The sequence below is a fragment of the Notolabrus celidotus genome, chromosome 9 (assembly GCF_009762535.1).
Source record: "Notolabrus celidotus isolate fNotCel1 chromosome 9, fNotCel1.pri, whole genome shotgun sequence".
Lineage (NCBI taxonomy): Eukaryota > Metazoa > Chordata > Actinopteri > Labriformes > Labridae > Notolabrus > Notolabrus celidotus.
In genome coordinates, this window is record NC_048280.1 from 26,180,846 (window position 1) to 26,207,566 (window position 26,721).

At 40.1% G+C, this 26,721-nt stretch overlaps 1 protein-coding gene across 4 annotated transcripts in view; it reads left to right on the forward strand.

Moving 5' to 3' along the window:
• mvb12bb (multivesicular body subunit 12Bb) overlaps nucleotides 1–26,721 on the forward strand; it is a 43,279-nt gene continuing 16,558 nt past the window's right edge. The window contains exons 1-9 of one of the 4 annotated variants that reach the window (XM_034691086.1): nucleotides 50–107; nucleotides 1,872–1,887; nucleotides 2,686–2,785; nucleotides 10,295–10,390; nucleotides 12,220–12,310; nucleotides 13,304–13,433; nucleotides 13,576–13,686; nucleotides 16,299–16,388; nucleotides 22,823–22,884. In XM_034691086.1, coding sequence (XP_034546977.1) covers nucleotides 1,877–1,887; nucleotides 2,686–2,785; nucleotides 10,295–10,390; nucleotides 12,220–12,310; nucleotides 13,304–13,433; nucleotides 13,576–13,686; nucleotides 16,299–16,388; nucleotides 22,823–22,884 — 691 coding nt within the window. In that variant the 5' untranslated portion in view covers nucleotides 50–107; nucleotides 1,872–1,876. Of the gene's footprint in view, nucleotides 108–1,871; nucleotides 1,888–2,685; nucleotides 2,786–10,294; nucleotides 10,391–12,219; nucleotides 12,311–13,303; nucleotides 13,434–13,575; nucleotides 13,687–16,298; nucleotides 16,389–22,822; nucleotides 22,885–26,721 lie in introns of all 4 variants that reach the window. The other 3 variants (XM_034691083.1, XM_034691084.1, XM_034691085.1) reach the window with 3 other exon arrangements.

Sequence of the window (26,721 nt, forward strand, 5' to 3'; positions counted from 1 at the left end):
CGGATGTACCCGGAAGTAATTATCACCGGCAGGTCGTTGCACGCCATCGGGGTAAAGTCCAAAGTTGGAAAGATAATATCACTCCGGAGACCCACACTTTTAACCAGGTAAACTAAAAGAAATGACAGCTGTGGAGGATTTAAGTTTCGCTCTCTGACTGTGCAGATAATTTATGTAGCACTTTAATCAATGTATAACGCTGCTAGTCGGCAGGTCAAAGTAAGGTAACATTTATGTTCGTTACACCTGGTGTGAGTCTACCTCATAGACTGTATGAATAATATAAATCTACCTCTGTGATATCGGAACGTCATCTTGCTATCGTATCATAATAAAGACATGTTGTTTTTTTTTTGTTACAAAGCATTATTGGCATGATTTATTGATAGTAATAATGGCAGACTAGTAATTATAGGGTAGTCACCATTCAAGCTAATGTCAACAAAACGTGCCTGGAGGTTAGCAAGAGGCAACGTGCATTTAAGTTAGTCGTTCTAAAGGTTTATAACCCCTGTTCAACAAATCCACAAGACCATAGTGGGTCCTGTTTGATAGCCCATTTAATTTGATTTGATTTGATTTGATTTCTTTATTTAGAACATGTAAAAGTAAAATAGAAAAAATAGAACCATACAAGAAAAAAATAAGTAGTTATACAAAAACCCAAAATCAATCAGTTCCATTAGCAAGAACTGAAACATTTTACTTTACATGTGTCAAAAGGAGTAGGAAGAAGTTAAAACTTATTTTATCCTACCCCTTTATTCACTATTTTCTGGCATTATACTTGTGCATTCCCACAATACAAATCTTCATAACCTATCTTCATACTTACACCTACAATCAAAAGCAAACCCCTCATATTCTCAACACTCTTCTTCCTCCTTGTACCTCATGAAGATCATTTATTTGTACTTCTTCTTGAACTTAATTATGTTATGGCATTGCTGTAGCACCATGTTGAGTCTGTTCCACAGTTTTACACCACAGATTGAAATACAAAAGCTTTTCCTTGTGGTCCGAACACTCACCGTCTTTAATCTTAAATTCCCTCTTAAGTTATAACCCCTCCTTTCTTTCAAAGAACAATCTTTGAATATTTCCTGGCAGCAGATTTTTCCTTGCCTTATACACAATTTGATCAGTTTTAAAATCAACAAGGTCAAATAATTTCAATATTTTGGATTTGAGGAACAATGAATGTGTTCACAGAAATCAACATTGTATTTAATTTGCTGTTAGTGGTATTTGCATTTAGGTACCCTTTCTATTTTTTATAGTGTGTTCCATTAATGGTACGCTGCTATCTGTTACATTAAAGTGCTCATGGTTTTTGAAAAAAAACAAAAAACGGTATCAATAGTATCTTTGTGACGTAATATGATGAAAATCAAGTTATCATCAGAATATCAGAAAACTTCTATGAATGGCCTATTCATATTTGTATGCCCTGTTCATATTAGAAAAAAATGCCATAGTCATCTACAGTTTATTTTGTAAATAAGGGTATAGTTTTTAAGTTTGTGTGTCAAGCAACACATCTTCATATAAGAGCTGTGACTCAATTTAGATGGATCTAACTGTCTGTCTGTCTGTCTGTCTGCCTGCCTGACTGTCTGTCTGTCTGTCTGTCTGTCTGTCTGTCTGACTGTCCGTCTGTCTGTCTGTCTGTCTGTCTGTCTGTCTGTCTAGCTGCCTGCCTGTCTGCCTGCCTGACTGTCTGTCTGTCTGTCTGTCTGTCTGACTGCCTGCCTGCCTGCCTGCCTGCCTGCCTGCCTGCCTGTCTGCCTGTCTCCCTGCCTGCCTGCCTGTCTGCCTGCCTGCCTGTCTGTCTGTCTGTCTGTCTGTCTGTCTGTCTGTCTGTCTGTAAGCCCTGATGTTTTGCTGGTAAACAACGCTCATTTTTAACAAATTCATGTTACAAATAGATCCTTCATTCTATTAGGTCATTTGCTATCCTGTTTCATTTGAATAAGTACAGCTAGCTAACATTTGTTAAGGAGACAGCTGTTTCTGGAGCAAATCCCCTAATTTGATCAGCTTAATTGCAATAGATTTCCTAAACATCAAGATTGAATGCTGCAACTTTGTCAGTTGGTACAAGAATGCTTTAAAAGTAATCTAATCAAATTGCGTAAGGGAACCATTGCAAAGCCACTTAGACTGTAAAAGGCTTGCATACCCATTAGGGAAAAATTCCCTTAGACAGGAATAGATAGCAATTGATTGGGACTTCCTTGAAAATATGTGATCACTCCCCCCTAATTTGTGATTTGGTGAAGTCATTTTGTGGTCTCCAAATGCTGTTTGGTGGTTGGTCTCACTTGTCATTTGAGCTTGGATTAGGTGGCCAATTTTTCTTCTTGATCCTAATAAACCTTAGGAAGAAGTCAATAATGTGGCCAATTTAGACAAGAAAAGCCTTGTCCATTCTCCATCCAGTGACCCTGAAGGGAGTAATCTTTATTTTGTTTCATTATGTGTATTTTGGGGCATTTATTTTAGGTTTTCAGATTGAAAATAATCCCTCTTGTGTGCGGATGCAGTGTATTTAAAGGTTTTATATTGAACTTAATTTTGTACTAATGGTTTATTTTCAGAGGCAAACAAAATGTGGATCTTTCTCATAATATATTTTCTCTGTTGAAACTCAGAGTGATGGGGCTATTCTGTTCTCTTTCTCAGCTTCAACATGTCTGAGGTGACCGACCAGTACTTCACAGAGCCCATCACTGCAGTTGGAGTAATCTGTTCTCCTAATAAGGCTCCTGATGACTACTATGTTGTGAGTATTCATTTCAAACTGTAAGGGAATATATTTTCATAAACATATTTCATATTTCATTTCATATGTTTGCATTAAGGTAGATGTATAAAACATTGATACCAATGAGTATTCAGTATCCACCAACCAACATCAAAAGCATTATCACAGATTCTCTAACAGAAATGTTGCATGTGTCTGAAGAAGACAAACACATGTTTTAGACAACATAATGTAGTATTGGGTAGCCTGCAGCTTCATTTGTGGAGACAGCATGGTCGCAATTAAAGTTGGTGACGGCAACAAGTTTAATAGACGTGCTAAAATCATCCTGCTTTCCTGAAGTCACAGGTGTGCCAACATAATTACTTCACCGTGAGACAAAAACTTTATAATGATTACTTTTACATGAAAAATGATTTCAGTTTTGGGCCCTTATTGCGCTATGGAAAAAGTGCCTACAAGGGATGTTCCTGTTTAGTCGACTAAATGATTTAATGTTGTCTCCCTTGAAAGACGGCAGCTGAATTACTGATTGGTTAAACAAACTATTCACATTTGTATTACTGTATACCTGAAATGGTGGTCATATGTTGGGTTTGGGCTGTAGTGCAGTCACCCCACCACTAAATGGCAAGGCAAGGCCTGGATATAACCAAGCACAGATGACAGATGGCACCTCATTGCCTGGCGCTGTTTGGGAGTATTTTCTTAAGTTATATTTTGGGTCTTTTACACCTTTATGTAGAGAGGAGTGGACAGTGGACACTTATAGAGCAGGATAACGTGAGAGAGAGAGAGAGTGTGGGGATGACATGTCGGAGAGGGGCGGCAGGCTGTCAGCTATATGCCCACGTGACTTGTTCATTAGGCTAAATCTGCATCCTGTGTGAGAGTTTTTTGATCCTGAAAGTAGATAAAGGTGATCTAGTGTTTAACCAGCACAGGCATGTGGATGTTAACCTGCAAAAAGGACTGAAGGCCGATGGTGCTACCCCTGCTAACTGTAGGCTCTCTCAGCAAACCAAGTTGACATTGTTGACCCACAGAGTCTGTGTTCCTGTGTTAAGCTGTGTTACATAAATTGTGCTAATTTCTGACTGTTATCTGAGTGTTTTTATACCTTTGGACAAGTCAGTCAGTCAGTCAGACTTAAAACGTATGTTAAGGGAATTAAGTAAATTAGTCGCTTTGAAACATCCCTAGTTCCCACTAAGCTTTGTACACAGATCAGAATCAGGTTATAAATAAAAATATAAAAGAACAATACAATAAAAAGATATGGAGGTAATGGAGGAGTGGAACAGTTGGGAATGCAAACATTTCTAAGTGTAAAATTAAGAGACGTGTGCATCATGGACAGACACTACTCAAGTCCAGTGTGCATTAACCTAACACAAAACATTTAATTTATCATTAGTCTTCTTTTTTTAATGCAGCTGTGCATTCTGCCTTTAAAATGCAGCTTTGTACATGTACATGGATGTTTTTGTTCACGACACAAAGAGCTGACTGCAAAATAAGGAGGCAATTACATTTATTCACAATGATCACTGATTGTACTTTAAAAAGTTTGAACCAGAAAGCAAAACTGGTATCAAATGGTGACCCTGAAATTACAAGTCAAAACAAATTCTGACACCCGTGTTAGATATTTATATATTTACTTATTTATTTATCCTTGTATTTAATGTGAGTACTATTACGGAGTCAAAACATCACAAAGCGAATGTCTGATCTGAAATAGGATGCTGTTTTGGTTACTTTTTTGCTCTGGTCCTCTGCTGTTGGTGGTATTTGTAATTGTTGTAACTCACGGTGTAGCATAATTTACAGGCAGGATGTTGGCAGTCTTCCAGGATGTTTTTTGGTTGAAGCTGTTAGATGACTTATTCATAAAGTTTACTTTGATGATTAGGAAGATTCCCTTCCTGACATTGTTATTGGTTGCCACCAGAATTACAGACAGACCAGAGGCGATGGTTTAATGATGTTTGCTTGATGCCCACCAGAGTCTTTTAAGTTTACCCCCATGTATTTCTTACTTTTAAGTCACAACAACTTCACGGATAGAGTGAACGTGTGAGGATGTAGTGCAGGAATCAGTTGATTTATGTGAACCTCTCTTTGTGTTGTAAGGCTTGGAGGGAGTTAAAAAGAAAAGAGTGTGTGTGAGTTAGACAAAGCACGAAGCAAGCTCAAGGGCAGATCTCTCTTCCTCCATCTCTCTTCCTTTTCAGACTTCTTCTTCTCGCTCTCACCCGACACCCCCAACCCCCCTCGTTGCCTGAGTTTTTTTTTATCTCTTCCTGCTCCACCCTGCACACCCAGCTTGTTCTAATCTCTGGCAGATGATGGTGGGTTGGCATCAGAATGGAGCCACTGGCAGGAAAGCTGTGTGTCTAGCACATGGTGGTGACAAAGAGGGAGAAACCCCTTTAGACTTCCTCCTCTGTTGCTCCTCTGTGCCAATACATTTCAGATGATATGCAACTACTGCGTGTTTCCTGTAGGGCTAAAAGGTAACGTCACCATTTTGCCTCAGCTCTAGATACTCTGTAAGTTGTTCTATCCCATTTTTGGAAACCTGGAATAAGTACAACAATTATTTAGATTAAAAAATACTTCAGACTTAAGACAATTTAAGCTGTATTAATGTACATCTTGAAACTGTTCCTACAGACACAATTTTGGGATCACGATTTAGAATACGAATTCTGATTTCCGAAATGGTACCGCAACATAAACAAGTAGGACTTAGTTTAAACAAGTGTAAATAAATCCAAATTTTCTCAGAAACATTACAAGAAATACTTTTATGCTATATACAGTAAACACAGTTATAAACAGTGTAGTTTACTACTAAATTTGTGTTGTCTTTTTTACACCCAAGCTAGCAGTGAGCTTCAAGGATGTCAGTTTTACTGTTGAAAACCAGTCCATTGCCTTATCCCTGACCACAGACTGTATAGAAACATTGACGCAGTCTCTGTGACATCACTCTTTGGTTTCTGGAAAGATATTTTGAAGCCCAATGACGGCGGGAGCCTTATTGGAAATGCTGTCTCAACCTAACTTTCAATTAACCTAAAAAGAGGTATGGAGGTGGACCTGAGGTGAGCTTTCAGCCTCCTGGCTGCTAACAGTTACAATACACCCACCTGTTCGTCAATTCAGCCGAGCCACTAATTATGCAGATTTATTGCTAACTTTCAACATGTATAACATCTTAATAAATGTGTTATAACAACCCCCACCCCACAACCCTAACCCATGAAATGAGCTATACATACCAAAACTGTTTTTTGAACCAGCATTTTAAACCATGAATGTTCACATTTTGATATAGGTTTTAAGGGGGGATTCTGGGCTTTTGGAACAAGCCTCTAGTCGAAACCAGAGGTGTCTGCTCAGCCCAGACTGAAATATGATTATGCACTAAATTTGTACGTAATTGTTTCCATAAGCTCTCTTTTGGTGCTACCATGAGGTTATTTTTAAAATGTCTTAATAAGATAAACCATTGGACAGATTGTCAGGAATTTTGGTGCAGATATTGATCGTGCATAGATGTATAAAGAAGCCTAATAACCTCAAAGAGTAATGATATATAACTATCAACGTTAGCTGCACTTCCTGTTTGTGTTACTTAACACATGTTAACTTGGTTATATACTATACAAAGTCAGTAAACATGGTAAAGAATTTCAGTCAGTGTTTCAGTCTGAGTTTGTTTTCCTCGGTAGAAAAAAAATAATATAAAATCCTCAAAGCAATGAAATATCAGAATCAAGTCTACAAAAAATAAAATCAAGTACAAGTTAGCCTCGAGAAAACATTTGAGGCCCTTAGACTCAGAACACGATTTCAAATGCATTTGTTCCATCTTCAAGAACGTCTTTTGAACATCCCGATCAGATCTTTCATGTGCAGACAAACAAAAATACCAGAGCACTAATGCAGCTCTGAGAAGGGGAAGTCTCAGGATATTACGATGTATTGATTTTTTTCTCCTTTCATACCAGACTTCTTTAAGAATTCCTCCTTAATACTGACTGCTTACCATACTTACCATACTTTTTTATACCGCAGATCAAAAGCCTGATTAACTCTTTTGCTCTCTGATTCAAGGCGCTCACATCTCTGAACTTGAGCAGGTTGTTCCAACACTAGAGAGCACAGGCCCAGATCAAACACCGCTCCGCTGGGATCAGGAGCTTTGCTGAAGCACCAGCAGCCACCCAACATCAAACGCCAAGAGTAGACTCACGCACACGCTGCCTCTGTGCACGGGCTGCAGAGTGGAAAGGCGTGTATTTCAGATTCACCTGAGAGTCTGAAATCTTTTGCTCATAAACCCATTACTTTAGTTGAAGAAGCTTCTTACTCACGTATGAAGGAGGATACCTTACAGTCCCTATAGCTGCCTGACCTTTTTAGCTATTTAAAACTATAAGCTAAAGCTATAGTTTGACATCTGAATAAGCTTATTCACTTTGCAGCAGAGTGAGAAGTTAATATAGACACAAGCCTATATCCACTGGCTAAGTCTGGGACTAGCTAGCTTTCTATCTAATATATGCGAAATAGCACCCATACACGGACATATATTATGAGGCCTCTTGTTTGTTAATTCATACAAAAAGCAATCACAATTTAGAACCGAAAGTCTGAAATTTGTCATTAAATTTGTCATTTCATGACAGGTGAGGATGCAGATGCAGTAGCGCCACCTACTGTGTTTGAGTGTGAATTGACTACCCTACTACAGCAAGTGCACTGCATCATAGGACACAGTGGCTGTTTTCAGAACCGCCTACTATATTAATAGTACATACTGATTTGGCCAAAATTCAGTATGTAGTAAGTAGTATGTGAACAAGAGCAAAATCTGCAGTATGCCAAAACTTCCCGTATGTCGTGCTGATTCGGGAAAACTCCTCAGTATGCATCGGACCATGTACTGTTTCCCACAATGCAAAACACTAACGTTCTTCTTCTTCTTCTTCTTCTTTTTTTATTATTTTTCGAAGGGGGGCACTCTGTGTTTAGATGCTATGAAAATGATTGAATTCCATTTAAACCACTTCTCAACTTTTTAAGTGATAAGTGATGCCAAAGAAGCGGTTTTGCTATCAGCTTGGCCGTTGTTCACTTCTGCTTTCAGAAACCGGAAATCAAGCTCAGCATCCTGCAGACCAGATCCAACAGAACAGTCATATTACATACTAAATTCAAACGCAGTATGCAGTATGCAGTATGCAGTATGCAGTATGCAGTATGCAGTATGCAGTATGCAGTACTTACTGCATACTGCAATCGCAGGCCATTTCGAAAACAGCTAGTGTCTCAACCTGATTCACTCCAGGTGCTCTGACTCACCTTTTATTTTGCATACATGTATACAAATGACTGAATGTTAGTTGTTTGGTGTAGATTTTTTACTTGGAGGAGAGCCAGGCTGGCTGCTTTTTCCTGGGTCTTGTCTTCAGCTCAGCTAAGCCAAGCTAAAGAAACTTAAGCTCTTACACTAACACTAGTGTTACACACAGACTTGTGAGTAATGTTAGCCAATAAGAATACAATGTCAAACTTTAACTGAAAGTCAAAGACATTTTTCCGTCATAGTGGTTGATGAAGCCCTTTGTAGTCAGCAGCCATTTCAGTTAAAGAGAAATAATCTGAACCTTTTTTCTATTTTCAGTCTCTTTTTTCGTCATTGAAGGGACTGGTTTGTTCTCTGTACCTCTCTCATGTCTTCTCCACCTGGTTTCACTCCCCTGAGATTTCTGATTGTGTGCTTTCAGATCGTTTTATTCACAGCTGTGCCTCTCGTTGCTTCATAGAGAACTTGCTGGTGGCGTCTGTCTCCGGAGATCCTTCGCAGTAAAAATCCAGCACCCTCTAAAGACTTGTTTCATAGGTGGGCCTTCAGATCACTGTAAGCTCCAGATTTTAGGAAGTGGCAGTTGAATCTGTCATTGCATTTTGAATCAAATGATACAAGCATATTTCAATATCAGAGCCTGACGTCTCTTATCAGACATGTGGCATTCTTCTCATTGAAGTCGGCGTAATGACAGAGCCGTTCAGAGGCAGACTTGAAAGTATGAGAGAAGAGCCATCGCAACTTTACACATGCCTCTCCTGCTGTGGCTCAGCAGTCTGCGTTTCGCATTCAGGGTGCGTCGCAGCCTTGCTACCGGCGTCTGTGGCAGGATGATGCCTGAGGTGCCTCGGAGGAGGACCGTGCCCTCGTTACTCCTCAACTTGACTTTGGGTTTCACAAAGCGAGCCCTTTGTTTACGCTGACAGGATGCGCTGGCTACTGACCTGGAAAAAGTGGCCAAGACGGGTTGTCTTGTAAGGAAGAGGGAGGCTGGTGATGTATAGGCTCCTTCTGGGACCTTTCATGGAACTGCTGCTGGAGACGCCCCACAATCCCTCTCTCCCCTCATCTCCTGCTCTTTCTCTCTCTCTCATCCTGCTATCTATCTCTGTTCCCCAGTCTACTCTCTGCTCTCATCCCATCTAGTCAGTGGTGGTTTTTCATGAATCTCCCCATGCCATGTCTCCCCCCACCCAGTCACCGAGGTCATTCATCATTATTGTCAAGGGGGTAATGTGTGTGGGTGGGTGCAGAGATCTATGACTTCTTCATTTGAATGAACCTCATTAGATTGACTCTTCTTTGTAAAGGATCCCTTTAGAAAATAACTCTGGCAGTTATTTAGGTGATTCTCACATGATAGCCAATGGAACATGACGCTTCAGCCGAGTGTATTTGCTGGAACGATGGAGGAGTCTCTGGGATGCAGACTTCAGGGTGTGTTTTGCTTTATCATTCTGCCCTGCACACCTACATTTACATAGCAATGTAGTGTTGGACCTTGAGCATGACTTGTGGTGCCTACATGCTGTCAATATGGTGCACTTCATTATTTTTACAGACTCCACTGATCATTTACAACTGAGAATGAGCCCATTGTACAAGGACGAGCTGCTTAGGTTTTGGCTTTAGAATTATTTATGCATACACATGAGAAAGGTTTAAATCTTCAGTAATTTATTCTTAGAGAAGTTGATGCACAAAATAATAGAAAGATCCACACATGGAAGAGTGGAGCAGTAAAGGATTTAAGGTGCATGTGATTGCCTTGCTCATGGGATGCTATGTTTGTTTTTTAAAAAAGATACTTCCATAATTTCCCCAAATGTAATCCCTGCTTTCCCACAGAAACACACTCAAGTTTGGTTTCCTTATTAGAGCAGATCCTTGTCAGGGCATCTTTAATCAGCCGGGTCCCGAGGGATGATATTTTTAGCCACCTTTTTGGAGGCTAAGACTCCTTTACCCACGCCGAGCACTAATGAGATGGAGCGCTAGTGTTGGCAAGCGTTAATTAAGGCTAGTATGCAAGGGAAGAGGCAAAAGCAACACGCTCATGGCATACATACATTAACTTTATCCCACCTCCTGCATGTTTTTTTCCTCCCTTGTTTTTTTCCTCTCTTTTTTTCCACACGTAGGTTGCACAAACAACAGATGGCTCTGACGCCGACCTGTGGAAGGACGGCTTATTCAAATCCAAGGTCACCCGCTACCTCTGTTTCACCAGAAAAACTGTAAGTGCGAACGTAAACTTCTGCCTCTCCCTATGCATTCTTCTCCAGCACCTCATCTGCAGCACCTTTTGTTGCTTTTCAGTTGTTATTAACTCACTTTTCTGCTGCCAGAATATCTTTGTGAACTTTGCACTTTGATCAGTGAAAGTCCCTCTTAAAACAGGCCGGTGTTGGCAGTTCAGTTTTGAACTTTTACATATAATGAATTTGCATGCATATTCCAGATGAATAATACCTCGCGAGATATTTTTCATGTAGCACGTCCTCCCGAGGATATTATTTATGTTTATTCATGAAACAACAATGAGCTGTATTTTAACTATTCCAATTTATTCAATCAACAGCGTCCCTGTAGAGAAAGCTGTAACCAACCAGTGATTCCTGAAAGCTGATGCACATATAAATGTGAATATGAAAATACTTAGCTTTACGTAATGAATCTCTCCATCAGAACAAGTATAGTTACACTGCTGCATATGCAGAGCTGATAAGCTCCTAATTTGTGCAGCATTGACTCTTCTGTGGCTCTAATAAGTGTTTCCCACAATGCTGTTGGGTCATTTTTGAACTCATCTCCTGCCTCCAGCCTCCAGCTGCATGGCTGTCAGCAGCTATGTGGCCATAAATACACTTGCTTACATCTCCAGCATTATCAACCTGTCTAACCTCAGCTCACAGCTTACTGGTGGCTGTCTCTTCATTTGTTTCCATGTGCCAGCTGCAGGCACATAATGCAGACAGTGTTGTAAACAAAAGCTGCATTTCTTGTTAATATTTTGCATCAGCTCAATTTGAATACCTAAAGTAGTTGCTTTTATTTATGTTTATGTGTATTTTGCAGTATATCCTCTTACAACCTGCAGTGTCTGCTCTGCACCTAAGCTCAATCTAGTCTTCAGTTCAGTATATCGCATACAAATAGCCTTCCCCTAGTTCCTGTATATCATCTTAAAATGTGTGTCCACATTGTTCTAAAGACTTTGACACAAATAAAACATGACAGAGCCATCAACAAAGGCTATTTTGTCTGCCAGTCAATGGAGCTCCCACTGTAATTGTCTATGACAAAAACAGATTCTGTAAAATTAGCCCCTGAATTACGTGGGGGGAAGTAAATAGTTTGTGATTTATCATACTCTAGGTTGGAGGTAGAAAGCCCCTTTTGTCAGGCACTGATGGAAGAAATCTCTCCAGCAAAAAAGGGGAAAACACTAAAAAAGGTTCCATGCATAGTAATAACATTCATCCATATTCCTCCTTAAGTCGGTATAAAAACTATGAATAAAAAATGTATCTAATGGTAATGACTGTCGGGCAACAGTAGCAGTGAAATTCAGGCTCTTCGGACGCATCGAGTCACGCCTGGCTCGCCCCACTCTCTACCGCCGCTATGTATTATTGCAATTTATTATGGCAAAAAATGAAAATGTAATGGGAGGCAGGGAAGAGTCATGCTTGAAAATGTCAACTACACAGTCCCTGATTGTTTTTAACCAGTCCCATTCTGTTGATTAGACTGCCTCCTCTGTCTCCCATCATCCCACAGCTTCTCACCAAAAGGTTGAGAATGATTACAAGTTCACAGATGCGTCCTCTCATTGTAAAAAAAAAAGCTATTAGAGAGTAATTACTTCAGCTATTTTGTCAACCCTTCTCTTTAGAGACTCCCCGAGCTTTTAGTAAATCATTGACTCTTATTATCTCCACATTTTCTTTCCCGAGCCCTCCAAAAAAATGACTAACCTTTTCTTTTTCCTGCACTCTGTCCTTTTTAAGAGTCACATTTGCATACATGACTTTAGGCGCCCTGCCTTTGCTTTATCTTTAAGGGGCCTGAGGTTGTTGTGGACATGAAGCTGATTGACATTAAGGACGTGTTGCCAGAGGGCTTCACACCTGTGGAGGAAACAATGGACACAAGTAAGTAAACAGTTAATACTGACTTCTCTCCTCTGTTTTTTTCCCCCCCTCTCCGACCAGCTTATGCAGGAGGTCCTCGGGGGCAGCTTTGCCTGAGATAGTGAATGTTTTATGGGTGCAGGTTAGCTTAATTTATGGCAGAGTCTGGGAATAAAATAAACATTTTGCCCCGGAGGTACAAGAGGAGAGAATCATGAGTCATTGTTTATCTCAGCTGGAGCTGTGCTTTCCTTTATGAGCGGCTTATTTATTTATGTATTTATTTGGGGAGAGGACGAGTGGATGGGGGTTATCTAATATTAATGAAATGCATTCCCACATGCTTTAGTGCTTTTTGAGTGCTATGTATTTCCACCTCACTATCCATGCCTTGGAAATGTAATAATATTTTGGTGTGGGGAGTGAGGACAGCTTGTTTATTATTTTTATTATCATTGCATTTACACTGCACTTTCTAGTGTTGCAGGGGAAATAAATGAGCGGGGCACAGATGCAATATAAGAAGGCATGGCAAGGCTTTTTCCTTTTTTCCCGAATAAAGAAAACAGATTATGTTTTGTTTGGCTATGGTGTAATTTAATGTTTTATTACTTTATGTGAGTCCATGTTTAATGTATACATGTGACATTATGTATGAGCTCCTATCTAGAATATGCAGTTTAAATCCCCGCTGTGCACTAAAGCTGATGGAGGATGCACTTGCTTCTGTCATTTTACCTACTAAAATGATAAAAATGATAATAACGCATGTTGATTTTGTGGCTTTCTGCTGTCCAGTTATTTCCCTTTGAGCACAAGCAGAGACTGATATTAGCTCATCTCTTATCCTGAGTCCAGTAATGACTAAATAGCAAAGGCAAAGAGGGCTCTGTGAATATATATTTATCCTGGAGCTTCTATAGATTTTTTTAGCTCCAAACTCAGGGATGACAGAATTGGAGAGACGACAGAGAATTCCTGCCTGACACCCTCATGTGTAACCTGAATCATCAGAGGAGACTGCCATGAGGAAGAGGAGGATGTGTGTGAAAATGAGTCCTCGTGCTGCTGCAGAGAAGGCTGTAAATGACATCAAGATCACTGCGAAGTCCAAAAACCACCTTGTTAACTACACCTGCATGGGGTGAGCTCTTTGGCACCTGGAATAAATTAATTCATGATGCTTTTTTATCTTCTGCCAGTCTACTCTATTAGGATAGAAGACATTTAATTGCACAAAGGATTACTAAATGTTAAATTTCAACACTCTGTGTGTTTTATTCCAGAGATATAAACAACATGGGGCTCTGGTATGGAGTAGGAGTGGCTTCCCAACAACAATCAACCCAGCAAACGTCCAGCAGAGCGAACAGTGATGCTCCACCCGGCACAATAAGGTAACAACATGCTTATAGTCTGTATATAGGAAATGTATGACTCTAGTTCTAAAAGTTCTGAAAGTAAGACCAATTTGAAAGTGCTTTAGAACTACATTTATACAGCCAGCAGGGGGCGTCTCAACCAATTGCATAAGAAGTCTGATTCCATTAGTCAGAGGAGAAAGTGAACCTACTTCTCACCTTATTTGCAACCTCAACAAACCTTTGACCCACTGAGTTTTTGACCTTAGTCACTAATGTCCTCTTCAACCATTAGGATGATAACTTTGTAATTACAAATCTGGTATTTCTTAGGGGTCTGGTCACCTTTAATTGATAAGCTGCTGCCACATGGTAAAAGATGTGACGATGCAACCTGTTGTTCAAATATGGACTCTTCTGACCCCAAAACATTAAGACCGGGAGAGCTTAAATGCTTAAGACTGTTATGGTAAGCCTTTTTAACATTTTAATCCAAACCCACTCCAATCAGGGATTATTATTATTATTATTATTATTATTATTATTATTATTATTATTATTATTATTATTATTATTATTATTATTAAGGATCCATTATGGAATTTTTCCAAATCACACCTTACTGGCAAGTAATGTAATTAAAGGTGCTTGTTTTTTATTAGATATCTGAAGCTTTACTCCTTCTTTTTAAAATTCAGTTTAAGTTATCTTGAATTCACTTTAAAGAATAACTATCTGTTGAGACATTGAATAGCTGGACTTATTTACAGTACAGATTGTGTACTTCAATTATTTCAAGTTAAAAAAGCATTCTAGATAACCACAGCGTCATTCTCCCTCAGACAACTGATGACACATTTGCCATACATTCAGTGCTGTAGTTGAGTCAGTATGGCTTAAGTACCAGTCGAGTCTCGAGTCAGTGTTCAAGTCACCAAAGAGAATCCAAATCGAGTCTTAATTCAAGTCTTTGCTGACTGAGTCAAGTCTCAGAGGTTATTACCCGAGCTTGTCCCTGTCTTCTTCTCTCAAAAAAAACCCAACCTCTAACTCTGCTTTTTAAGAAGATTCTGACATTCACTGAAGTTTTCCCTAACTGGGATTTGTAAGCTGTGAACAAAATCTAAGAGCGCTGTTAACCACATTTGAGATTGGATATGCCAAGGCAAAAATATTGGATATTGTGTTTTGTTTCATTTAGCACTTTGATATTATGAAAAACATTTATTGATACATGTTTTAACTATTTTCAGCTTTTATTTCAGTCATAAAAGGTTTGGTCTAAATAGGAACATTTTAGATTATGAATATAAACTAAACACTGACCTGTTAAAACTATGGTAATCAAAATCAGCTTTATTAGCCAGGTATGTAGACCTACATGCATGAAATAATGAATATTAAACTAATATGAACACAATTACAAAAAACAATAATATGGTCTACAATTAAAAAAATAAAAAATAATAATAATCCGACTTTACATTCAGGTATTTAATGACCAATCTGTCACGTGTTCAGAGCAACAGCTTTTAGAACAAATGTAGTATCAAACTGTATAAATTATAAAATAATGTTGATTATGGTCAGCATCTCTCTCCTGTCTTAGGCTCTTGTCCCCTTGGATTTTGGACCAGACTTATTTTTATTTCACTTTATCTAGTGGGCATCCTTCTCTGACCACAGCGCTGCATTTACTGATGCCAGCCTTTTTTGAATTAATTATATCACCTCTTGCATCTGTTTTTATGTCAACCAAAAAACAAATCGGCCTGTTGGTGTTTGACTTCCAGCAGCACTACCTCTGTTTCATAGCTACTAAAGTAGTTTAATCCTGCGTAATTTATGTGTGTGCACATAACACTGCTGTCTCATGCCCTTATATGGGCAGTAAAGGGGCGTATACCTGTGCTAATTGGGAACATCGAGCATGAGCCTCAAACGTAGGAAGATGTGGCATTCATCGATTAAGAACACAGGTGAGAACCATTCTGCAGTTTGAGAACAGCTTCAGGAATCTGCCTGAGACTTCTCTTAGAACTTTTCTTGAGAATAACTTTAAATCTTAAGAGGATGTTTGTGACTGAGGCCAAGTGTCTTTATAATTATTAGACATGACAGACGTGTGAGTATGAATGTCATTGTAGGTATCTGACATACTTATTTTGATGAGGAAGAATTGAATTACTCGTATCTTGTATTAAGATACAGCCTGGTTATTGAATGTTGAAACAGCGTGCTGTAGGATATTAAAGGGGATGTCACCGTGGAGTAAATCTTTCCTTTACAGTCTCATGTCACTCCACAATAATTAGAAGTACTTCTTGAAGTTTGACTTTCCTCTCGTTCCTGTCCATTTTTGCTTTATACCCTGCATACTCTTGGGTTTTTTGTACGCTTCTTTACTATATGTACCAATGAAGACACCAGCCATTGATCATTCCCGGGCACTCTGCCGTAAAGGTTGTGGCCGGACATCGAGGCAGCGAGGTTGAACTGGAGAGACAGGCTAACTAGACAGGATCTCCTGAACAAGAACATGAGTTCAATGAGGGCTAAACTCCTGCTATTTGCGGTGTGTCCCAGGAGGCAGAAGCAGGCAGGTCTCTGCTCTGACTGTGTGCTGACAGGAGCGTTGTACTCTGCAGACAAAGAGGAGGAGATGTAGCCCGGAGAGCGAACGACAGCTGCGGAGGAAGGGAGGAGAGCTCCAAGATCTCCGCCATCCTGCAGAGTGTGTACGTCCCCCTCCTCTGCCTGGGCTTCCTCCGCCCCAGGCCTCAGCGTGAACGGAGCAGCCCTTTGTACTGTGTCCAGATCAAACAGCTCAATTATTTATCGTGCTGAAGAACTGAGGGATTTCCACAGCAAATTGTAAATAAACAACTGAGACTCCTTAGGTGTGGAGAGGGGAGCTTTGGCACTGGGTGCTGATGTGTTTGCCAGCTTGAAGTGCTATGCTCTGCCATCCAGTGCTGGGCTGAGTAAAAGCCACTTAAAAGCCGCAACAGGCCAGAGCAATGGAGCCAGCAGGCAGATTCAAAACAGAGCTTCTGTTCTCATGGCCACTCAGCGGGGCGAGAACAATACCACGGACAAGGCCTGAATTCCAAACTGCAGTTCAAACCAGGTCGGGTTTTGTGAATTGTCCGTATTATTGCCAGTCGATGGTCAATAATGTTTGATGGTTTGAAGCGATGGTGGGCGCTCGGGCTCATGTGTACGCCTTCCAAACTCTTACCGGTAATCCTCGGTTCTTTTGAAGCCCACTTTCAAGTCGGAGAGGCTCAGAGGTTGGAATAAATTGCACCTCGGAGCGACTCACACCCCCTCTTGATGCCTGCTGAGATCACAGGCTGCTGTTTTTGTATTAACATTAAAATTCATTCCACAGTCAGAGAGGCTTCTTTTCAGAGTATTTCCATCCATAATGCTCTGACACATAAGGACGACACTGTGGGCAATTTAGACAGCGGCAGGTCTTTGACTATTTATCTGGCATCCTTTTTGTGTAGTTACACGCGCTGCAGACAGCCATACATACACTCATAAGTATTTATTTAAAGTCACAGATTAGATGGTTTGACACAGTGATATATAAACAACTCACTGATTGCTTAAGCACAGTACTCCAGTCTAACCGAGTGTGTAGTATCACCTCACTATACTTTATTCATATTCAGGAGAGAAAACCCTCTCCTCCATGCCTCCTTCGGGCTATCTATAACAACTTTATGGCCTTTGGAGAATAGCACCTCTTAAATTTAAGTGCTCTTTACAGTCAGTGGAAAAGATGTTTTAAATACAGTCAATAATGTGTAAATTTTTAATGACCCTTATAATTTTGAAAGCTGCAGTGATCCCTCTCAAACGTTGAGTTGCCTCAGGCAGCGAGAGCTTGTTAGAGTTGTGTACAAACCTAAACTGCAAATCAGTTAGGTTTTTTTTTTCTCCTCAGCAGCGTGGAGCTGCAGTACACAGTAACTGCAGGGTGTTGCATCATTATGGGACGCACACAGTTACCACATCAAGGCTGAGGTGCTGTGTTTGAATTGTTTGTGTATTGTTTTGTCAGCTAAAAACAGGGCATCTGCAGGTCTTAAAAAGTTTTCAAACTCTGAATTCAGTTTCCTCAAAAACAGACCCCCTGTAGGTATTATGGAAGAAGTCTTCAATTTTATTCACCAAAGACAGATATATCGACTTCTCCCTGCCTTAAGCTGTAATGTTACTTATAAAATGTTTGTGTGTGTGTGATTGCAGTTTGAAGAGTGCAAACTTAAGAACTTAAAGTTGGATTGTTGCAGCCTTCAGACGAGCTAATAGGCTGCTCAATCCTTTTTTTCTTATAGTTTTACACCACACCATGAGACGTATAACAAGCACTCTAAGTACTTCTACCTACAGTCGCCATGAGGCTCATCTCTAAGATTAGTTTTGGCTTTTTAATGCCTTTATTGGGAGGACAGGACAGTGGATAGAGAGAGTGGGGAGTGACATGCTGCAAGGGACCGAGGGTTGTAATCCAACCTGTGACCGCTGCTTCCCTGGCCCTTGTCTTATAGCAAATCAACAGCAGTGCTGCAACGCTGCTCCGCTATCATCACATCCTAGTACTTTAATATTCAATCAATCAATCAATCAATCAATCAATCAATCAATCAATCAATCAATCAATCAATCAATCAATCAATCAATCAATCAATCAATCATCAATCAATCAATCAATCAATCAATCAATCAAGCTCTATTCATATAGCAACATTCATACAAATCAAATGCAACCCAAAGTGCTTTACAGCGATTGAAAACAAGAAAGAAGCAGAAATAAAATAACGCATCACATATTAAAAAACAAAAAATGGATTTTAAAATAGAGACTAATGCTCAACAACAACAATTAAATATGTGTGATTAAAATAAGTTAAAGCATCTAATCATTGATATTGATCCAGTGTTGCAAGTAGTGGTTTCCCAGTGTTGGGGTACAGCCTTGCAATAGCCCGTAGGTACATATGCACACACACCAGCTGTTCCACCCGGCTGGCTCCAACAATTCACAGTGCTGCTATCTCGCCCCTGTACCGCCTCCGTCACTTCTGAAGCTGAGACATTACAGGGGCTTAAATATCGCGCCTTTAACTAGCAGTATGAAAAGGGCTAAAAACTGTAGCTTTTCCACTGAGCACACAATTTAACCGCTCAGCTAATCCAGCGCCCGGCGAACCATGATTCTAGCAAAAACAAAGAGTTATGATTTCTACAAAATTTCTTCCGTTTTGCCGTTCATCTGTGGATTCTCTGAGTAATTTTTAAGTGTATTAGAAGTCCAAAATGTATGACAAATGTCCACAAAAACCTCCCATAGCTGAAGGTGATGCCTTCAAATTGCTTTCAGTGCAACTTCCACAAATCAAAAACTCAATGCTTTGTATTAATTATCAACAGAAACAGTAAATACTCCAGTTTGAGCAGCTAAATCCAGCCTGTTTTGCTAAATACCACACAGTGGACAGTTCACTTTCTTTTGATTTGCTGATTTATTAACAGCTCTAATAAAATAAACCATTGTTAAATCTATCCATCCATTTTCTGTAATTTTTCCTGTTCCAAGCACTATTTATTAAAATCATAGAGGAGTTATGGCCACATTCAGCTTGAAAGGGCTGAAAAACAGTTATTTAACAATACAGAATTCTGAGTAATGTTGACCCCACTGGTCTTCCATCAAACTTCCATGCTTTAGCAGGCCAGATTTTGAAGCAGGTGTAAGATTCCAAACTTTATGGAGGTGTAAGAAAATCTCAGTAAGTCTTTTAGTATTCTTGGTGTGCCCTGCAGAAACTCTGTTAAAAGGTTTAAGTAAGGGAGTATTATTTCCTCACTTTTAGTTGAAGCAGGATCAAGGATAAACACTGAATGTAAGATAGTTATTTCTTATTGGCTCAGGCTGTCACACCATATTGAGCCACTAAAACTGTTAGGGTGCAGACCTCTTACGCAGCCTGCCGTGCAAATGCATTTCAACCGTGTGTGTTTAATGTCTCTTTATCAGCTTTGTCTAAAGAGCTTCAACCAGCCGCAGCGTTCTGTTTTGATTCATAGCTGCAGCTTGATGTCAACCACGTTGGCTTGTTCTCTGTCAAGACGGACCGTATCAGCCGCTCCCTGACTTCATAATGTGGAAAACATGCGCCATCCGGTCAGCCTTTTAATGTGTCCAGTAAAGTATCCCCCTCCTTCCTTCTCCAGGCCAACGCTGCCATTTTTCTCCTGATAAAACTGTCATTGCTGAGGCTGATATCTGACCTCTACACTGACTGCTAGCATAAATTAGCCTTGTCCTAATATTGCAATTTCTTTCGCTTTCACTCAGAATCAAGGTTTTTGACATTTCTCTTAGAATAATAGGCCATTGTACACACTGGCACTTTTTAAATCAAACTGTGCAGCGATAAAAATGTCATCGCCAAGTGTCCTTTTTTTCCCTCATTGCATAGCATAGTTAGCTTTTTTACAGGAACACGTGCAGCCTAGAGAGTCATCAGTGTCAGAATTGGCGTGCATATAGATACATTGCGGATTCTACCTGTGACACTCTGCAGGAGCATTGTAGCAGCTTTCATTGCTCTCTGGTTAACCAAGACTTCCCGTAGCACACGACTCCTGAGAAAGGGAAAGACACCATGACTGTCAGTGTGTCGCTGAAGAACAATCACTCCCTGCTCAATCTTCCCCATTACTTTGTTGTGTTCAGAAAAGTTGCCAAAAGTAGCAGAGATCAAGCAAAGACGCAGCGCGGCGCTGCCAGGAATGATCGAGTGATCAGCCGAGATCTGATGGGCGCCGACTGCTCAGTGATTTCAACGCCATATTCAGAGAGAAAGATCCTCCTTTTCAATACCTGACACCGAGCTTAAAGGAGGATAATGATGGGTGAGGAAAGCAGCTCCCACAAAGCAGCACTGGCGGCACATAGAGGAAGGTGTGGAGATGTTGTCACGGGGAAGGCTAGATGTGTGTCAAAACAAGAGCTTCCAGCGCTCTGTATCGCAGCTCGGGCTCTTCAGCGATATTACTCTCATTCTCATCTTTACCTCTTCCCTGACTACTGCACGTCTGTCCCCACTGTCTTTCCCACTCTCTCTTTTTTTAAAACAAAGACAAGGATTTCCTATCCAACAAAAAGAACACACACAAAAAAAAAATCTGTTGAACTTCCACTTATGTTGTCAATAAACCTTCAGAGCCGTGGTTTGCTTTGCTGCTCTAATATCATTTTAACTTCCCAGATTTCCTGGGAACACAAGACTCTTGATCTGCGTCGTAATTGCGTAAATCTACCAGGCCGTGTTCCCAGTTTTACCATAATTTGATGAGGAACTGCACTATAATTGAATATTCAAATTAGGAATATGTGTCAATATGGCTCTCCTTGCCTGAAATGAGGATTAATTGTTGTCAAAACTCCAGTGGCCGACATAATACAAGCCCCCAACACTGCCGTTGATTAGCAAATGCACTTGCCATGTTTTTGTTTTAAGAATTAGTTGTCTAATTGATTTGCCATATGTTACCCTCTACAATGCAGCTAAAATTGTATTTAGAAATCACCAATTTGGATTGAGACAGTTTGTGCTTCAAACAGATGGGAAAACAGCCCTGGAGGTTGCCTGTAGAAAAACATTTCATGAGCACATTTTCCTCCTTTAGCGCCAAGTAGCACTTTCACTTTTACACATCCATAGATAAATACCCCTGTTTTCTTTGTTTCTTGTAAGTACTAATTTAACAAGGCAAACACAGACGCCATAAAAAGACATTCAAAGCGTTTCCTGCACTTTATCAGTCCCTGGGACGTATCCACGCTCTGAGAGATGTGCAGCGGTCCTCCTCAGCAGTGGAATCAACCTTTGAAAGGTAAAAGAAGTCTGCGTTGAATATGGCAATCGTTCCCACAAGATTGATGCCAACCTTTTAAAAATTCACCATTGGCCTGGATTTAACATGGCCAAATGCTGATGTAAATGAGGAGGGGAAAAGTCGACCCTTTCATTGCAAATAAATCTGAGTTGCAGGCTTCAGCTCATAAATACCACAGCCTGTCAGAAGTCTTGTTTTATTGCTCTTGATGGAAATTATTGCTTTTATTTATCTCATGCGAAGAGATAAGGCTTCCAACGCTACAACTCATGCACCGCAGCAAACCTGGGATATGCAGATCTGCATTTAGTCTTAAATTTTAGGAGTTTTGATTTAACACGCCTTCAAACAAGTGAAGAATTATTATTTGATCCATAAACAGGAAAATACAAAACATGATGCACAAAACACACTTCATTATTTGCAGCTTTACATCTGCTCAGCCCCCACTTTCTCTTGTCTTTCTGCAGTTCAGCACTGTCTTCTTCTTCTTCTCTTCTTTCTTCTTTGTCTTATCTGCAAACTTTGACGCCTGCGTGTCCTCCAATCAAGTAGTCCTCTTTTTAATGATATCCCTGACTACTTTGCATTGTCATTATAAGATCATTTATTTTAAAATGCCATCCCGGAGCTCATTTTACCTCCAGAGCATGTCATGTTATGCAGCTCTCTCCAAGCCGTGCATTTTTTCCCTCTGCTTGCTGTGGATTTATCGATCCGTAGGGGTGAGTCACAGGGTGTGATTCATGATAGCTTGATTGATGAGGATTTCAATCTTATATGGTTTGTTAACTTCAACTGCCCACAAAGTGCATTCTGTGCTGTTTTCTGTAATACAAGGCCATGAAACGGAGGGGAAAAAAACAGACTTCCCTTGAATAATGGAATCTCTCAGTTCCTCCAGAATTAACAAGATCCTGCTCTGAACCCCCTGTTAAAGGTCTGTTCGAGCCCCTGGGCAGCCAAGGCACGGTTTAACTTTTACCATATTCCTCCTCTTCACATTCATCTTGTTATTTCAGCTCTCTGTTTTGCCTTTGGACAGATTAAAGAAGTCTTCTTTTATTGAGGGAGTTTCCTTGCTTTAGCGCTAAAACAAAATCTCTGGCATAATATTTTCATGTCTGAGAAAAGCGCCTTGGAACATGGTGGTCCTTGTCTAATACACAGTAAACAACATTTGTATATGTTTTTAACAGAATGTGCAATAAAAAAACACATTTATCGTTTTTTACTTTCTTTCTTCCAGCAGGAGGACGACAAACAGGCCGACCTATGAGCACCAGGGCAGCGGGACTTACACCATGACAGGTAAATGGTATCTGAAAACTGAGTAACTTAACAGATGATACGTAAACATGTACAACCTTTCGAACCATGCTTCAGAAAACAGTCCTACAGTGCATACATTTGGATTTTGACTTACTGTGATGTCACTTCCTGGAGTATCTTCAAATCCTCCAATCCCTCCAATCTCTAAAACCAAAGCTGAAAGGTTACAGACTTAAATAAAGCATAATACATTATGAAAGCAATGCATCCATAACGAGTAGTGTCAAGGAGAGCAAAATATAAAATCATACTTGTATTCGCATCAGATTTTAATATTTATACTTTATAATATATATTTTTTTAAGATTATTTTGATCCAAAAAAAATCTAAAAATAGAAACATTAAAGATAATTTCTAATATTATCAAAACTCATTTTAAATCTGTACATTTGCAAAAAAAAGTAATTCTTTTTTTAATGAATAGTGTTAAAATGACTTTGATTACTTCATATGCAAAACAAAACACTGCATACATTGTAGTTTTTGCTTTTTGCGGGGCCTCTATTTTGTCGGTGTATCTACAAATTCCTCATATTCCTGCAAGCCGTCCAACAAGTAGTTATATAAGTTTTGTAACTCTTATTTTTTTTATTTTAAGTGACTTTAAACGATGAAACTTTACAGTCATCAACACTGTGATGGCGCTACACACGTTGTTGATGTCTGGCTGCAGATAGACCGCAGGCTGTGGTGATTATAGTTTCATTTTGAAGTGATTTTAACAGGATCATTTAAATGATTGGTTTCAAAGGCTGAAACAGAAGATCTCTGTTTGTGCAGAGAGAAGGTTCAGTGCTTGTGCCTTCCATGTAAACTGGAGTCTTTGCATCAGCTCTGTCTGTATATAAAGGCAGCTCCTGTGGTACTTGATCTCCAAACGCTCTACGTCTAGATCTCCTCACTGATGGATACTGTACAGAGCTTCGCTTATCAGAGCGAACGTGACTTCCCAGAGGAGCGACGCATTACACTCAAGAGAACATTTAACAGCTGCCAAAGATGATCCATCACATGCCATACTTACATATGTACCCTGCATGCACTGGACGAATTCCCCTCTCTTTTGTCAGGGAGAAACTCGACTAATAGCACAATGCTCCAGGACTGAAACAGAAGAAAGGCTAATTCTTTAGGAAGCAGAGCTTAGCAGTGACAGCCTCAGAGACACGGAGGCAGAGCCGAGCCTGAGACGCTCGAGTCTTACAGAGTGTGTGATCCACATGAGGTGAAGGAGGGAGGCAGGTTTTTATCCAGCTGGAGAGAGACACCATGTGGTGAGGATTCCTCCTGCTGCTGGAAGCTGAGGCACACCCAGGCTATGGCCATGTTACAGCAGCCTGCCTTTTCAGTACAGTAGAGCTTTTAAACAATGCTGAGGTGAAAGTGATGAAGTAGAAATATGAACCTGTTTTTTTGTTCTTTTGATACACAAAGAGAATAAAAAGTAACAACATAAATCGCTAAAAAGTAAATATTTTAGGTTTATGCTTTTCCCCATCTTTCTTGAACCGGCAAAATATTTTTTTCCTTCCCTAATTGCCAAAAAACTGATTAATACATCACTGTGTTGGTGTGACAGTCATGTTATAAGTTAGTCAAGACAACTGTGTAGAGTGTGGCCCTGAAGGAGCCGACATTAACACACAGCTGAGTGCTTTGTGGCACTGGGTTTGCGATTCCTCCGCTGGGACAGTGCTTGAGTGACAGTGAAGAACATGCACATACTGTACAGGACGCTGCCAGCAGTCATCATTTATCTGCAGAAAACTGTCCTTTGCAGGCGCACAGACTCCTCTCCTTTACCTTCATGTGTCCCTTCATGAGGTTTTAAAGAAAAAGGGAGATAATGGAGTTAGCCTGAGACGCCTCTTGGCTTTATTTCTTGTGTACTTGTCAGCTGTGCAGCACCACGCTGTGCATGTGAGAGAACGCAACTTCCCTTCATTAACAATGTGATAGCCTGCAGACCAAGTGTGAGGTCGTAGCCGACAGCCTATTTGTGTTAATTGTTAGCGCTGGTAGCTCTGGTGTGTGTGTGTGTGTGGGTGCGTGGGTGGTTGCATGTGCCCACATGTGTGTGTGGGCTGACAGCTGGCCAGGTTCGAGTTGGTCTAAAACCATGTGCGCTCTGTCAGGGTTGTACAGGCGCCTTCTTTAGGATTGATGAATTGCCTGCTTTCTTGATTAAACCCTCCGTCACTTCCCAACAAAACAAAAACCCCAACACACATACACACACACACACACACACCAAAAAAAGAGTGCGAGTTGAGGGGAGGAGAGGTAACATGTCTGGGAAATCTGTCATCTGCAGTCACATCATGTACAGATGTGATGTGCAGGCGCTTTGACATTTATTACCAGAATATTAAAAACTAATCCACATTTATTTTGCAGCCCTCCTTCACTTGACAGTTCAAGCTCATTGGAAAAGTTATCAAGTTTTCATCGCAGCTCCAAACCTTTTTGCTTTTCTTCCCCACGTTTCTTTGATCCACGCCAAGTCCCTTTGCCAATTAGGTGTGTTATTTGTGCATTGACAGGAAAGCAGGGTATTTTAAAGGTAATTACGTTTGCATGCATGAAATGTGTCTAAAAAGCATATGTTTGATAAAAATAAATGCAAAAAGTCTGTGGGAAAAAAAGGTCTAAAATAGACCTGTGTGGTGTGCAGTGCAGTCGCCCTTCATTACCTACAGAACAACATATAGTATTCAGCAGACATCCGCCTGATAAAAAGGTAAACGTAATAAAAAGTAATACATTTACATATCTATCACATTAATCAAAAATAAATCCTGACATTGGCCCTGATCTAACGTAATATGGAGAGCAATTATTTCCCTATCCATTAGACGAACTTCAATTAACAGACGCGAGACAGTTCATCCTTCAGAGGAGGAGGGAAAAAATAGGAGGCTCAAAATTAACTTGGGTTTGCAAAATATCTTGGCAGGATGACAGTGATTTTTGATTTTCAGGAAACAATATTAGAATTCTTATTAAACTATGTGCATCTGCTTTTAATTTGCTGCAAATAATTGGAAAATGCAATGGAGCTTTCCAATTAAAGCTCCACTTTATGCTGTTTAATAATACCCTCATAATATTATAGCTTATGAAATGACAGGTGAGTTGGTGTATGAATAAAACATAAAGCCCCGTAATAAGAGACAGAAAAAAAAAGACGAGACAGTTGTTGGGGGGCTTTTAAATGCTCGACATAATTTGCATATATTAATCTCCTCTTTTCAGCCTTATCAAGTATTCCACTGTATTTGAAGTTAAAATAGTCGTGACAGGCAGGGGTACGCTTCGTTTTTCCAAGGATTTATTACTTGTATAATTCTGGATCTTTAATAAGCCAATATGACTGATCCTCTGAGTTCTGTGGAATTTGGTTAATTGTTCCAGATGGTGCTCACTGATTATGCAAAATTACTTTCTTTCTCCTCTTTTTCCCCCAACTACACCATTTTTTGATTGACTAACATGGAGAAAAAAGATTATTTTTGGCGCAGCACTTTCATTAAGAGGGTTCTCATCAGGTTTCAAACAAAAGTTCCATCTTATCTCCCCGTGTAGTTCTGGGCGAGGCTGTGCGGAGGGAGGAGATCAGCTCGCTCTTATCTTAAAATGTGATGGATCTCAACCGCTTCTGCACCGCCGGGGTTATATTTTAGAATAACACAATTCTTTAGGCTGAGGGATTAAAAAACACGACCTCTGGATTGCCACAAAAAAAGTTATTATTAGTGTACGCTCTCCTCCTCTTTCTCTGTTCTCCTCTCTTTCTCTCGCAGAGATTGATGAAA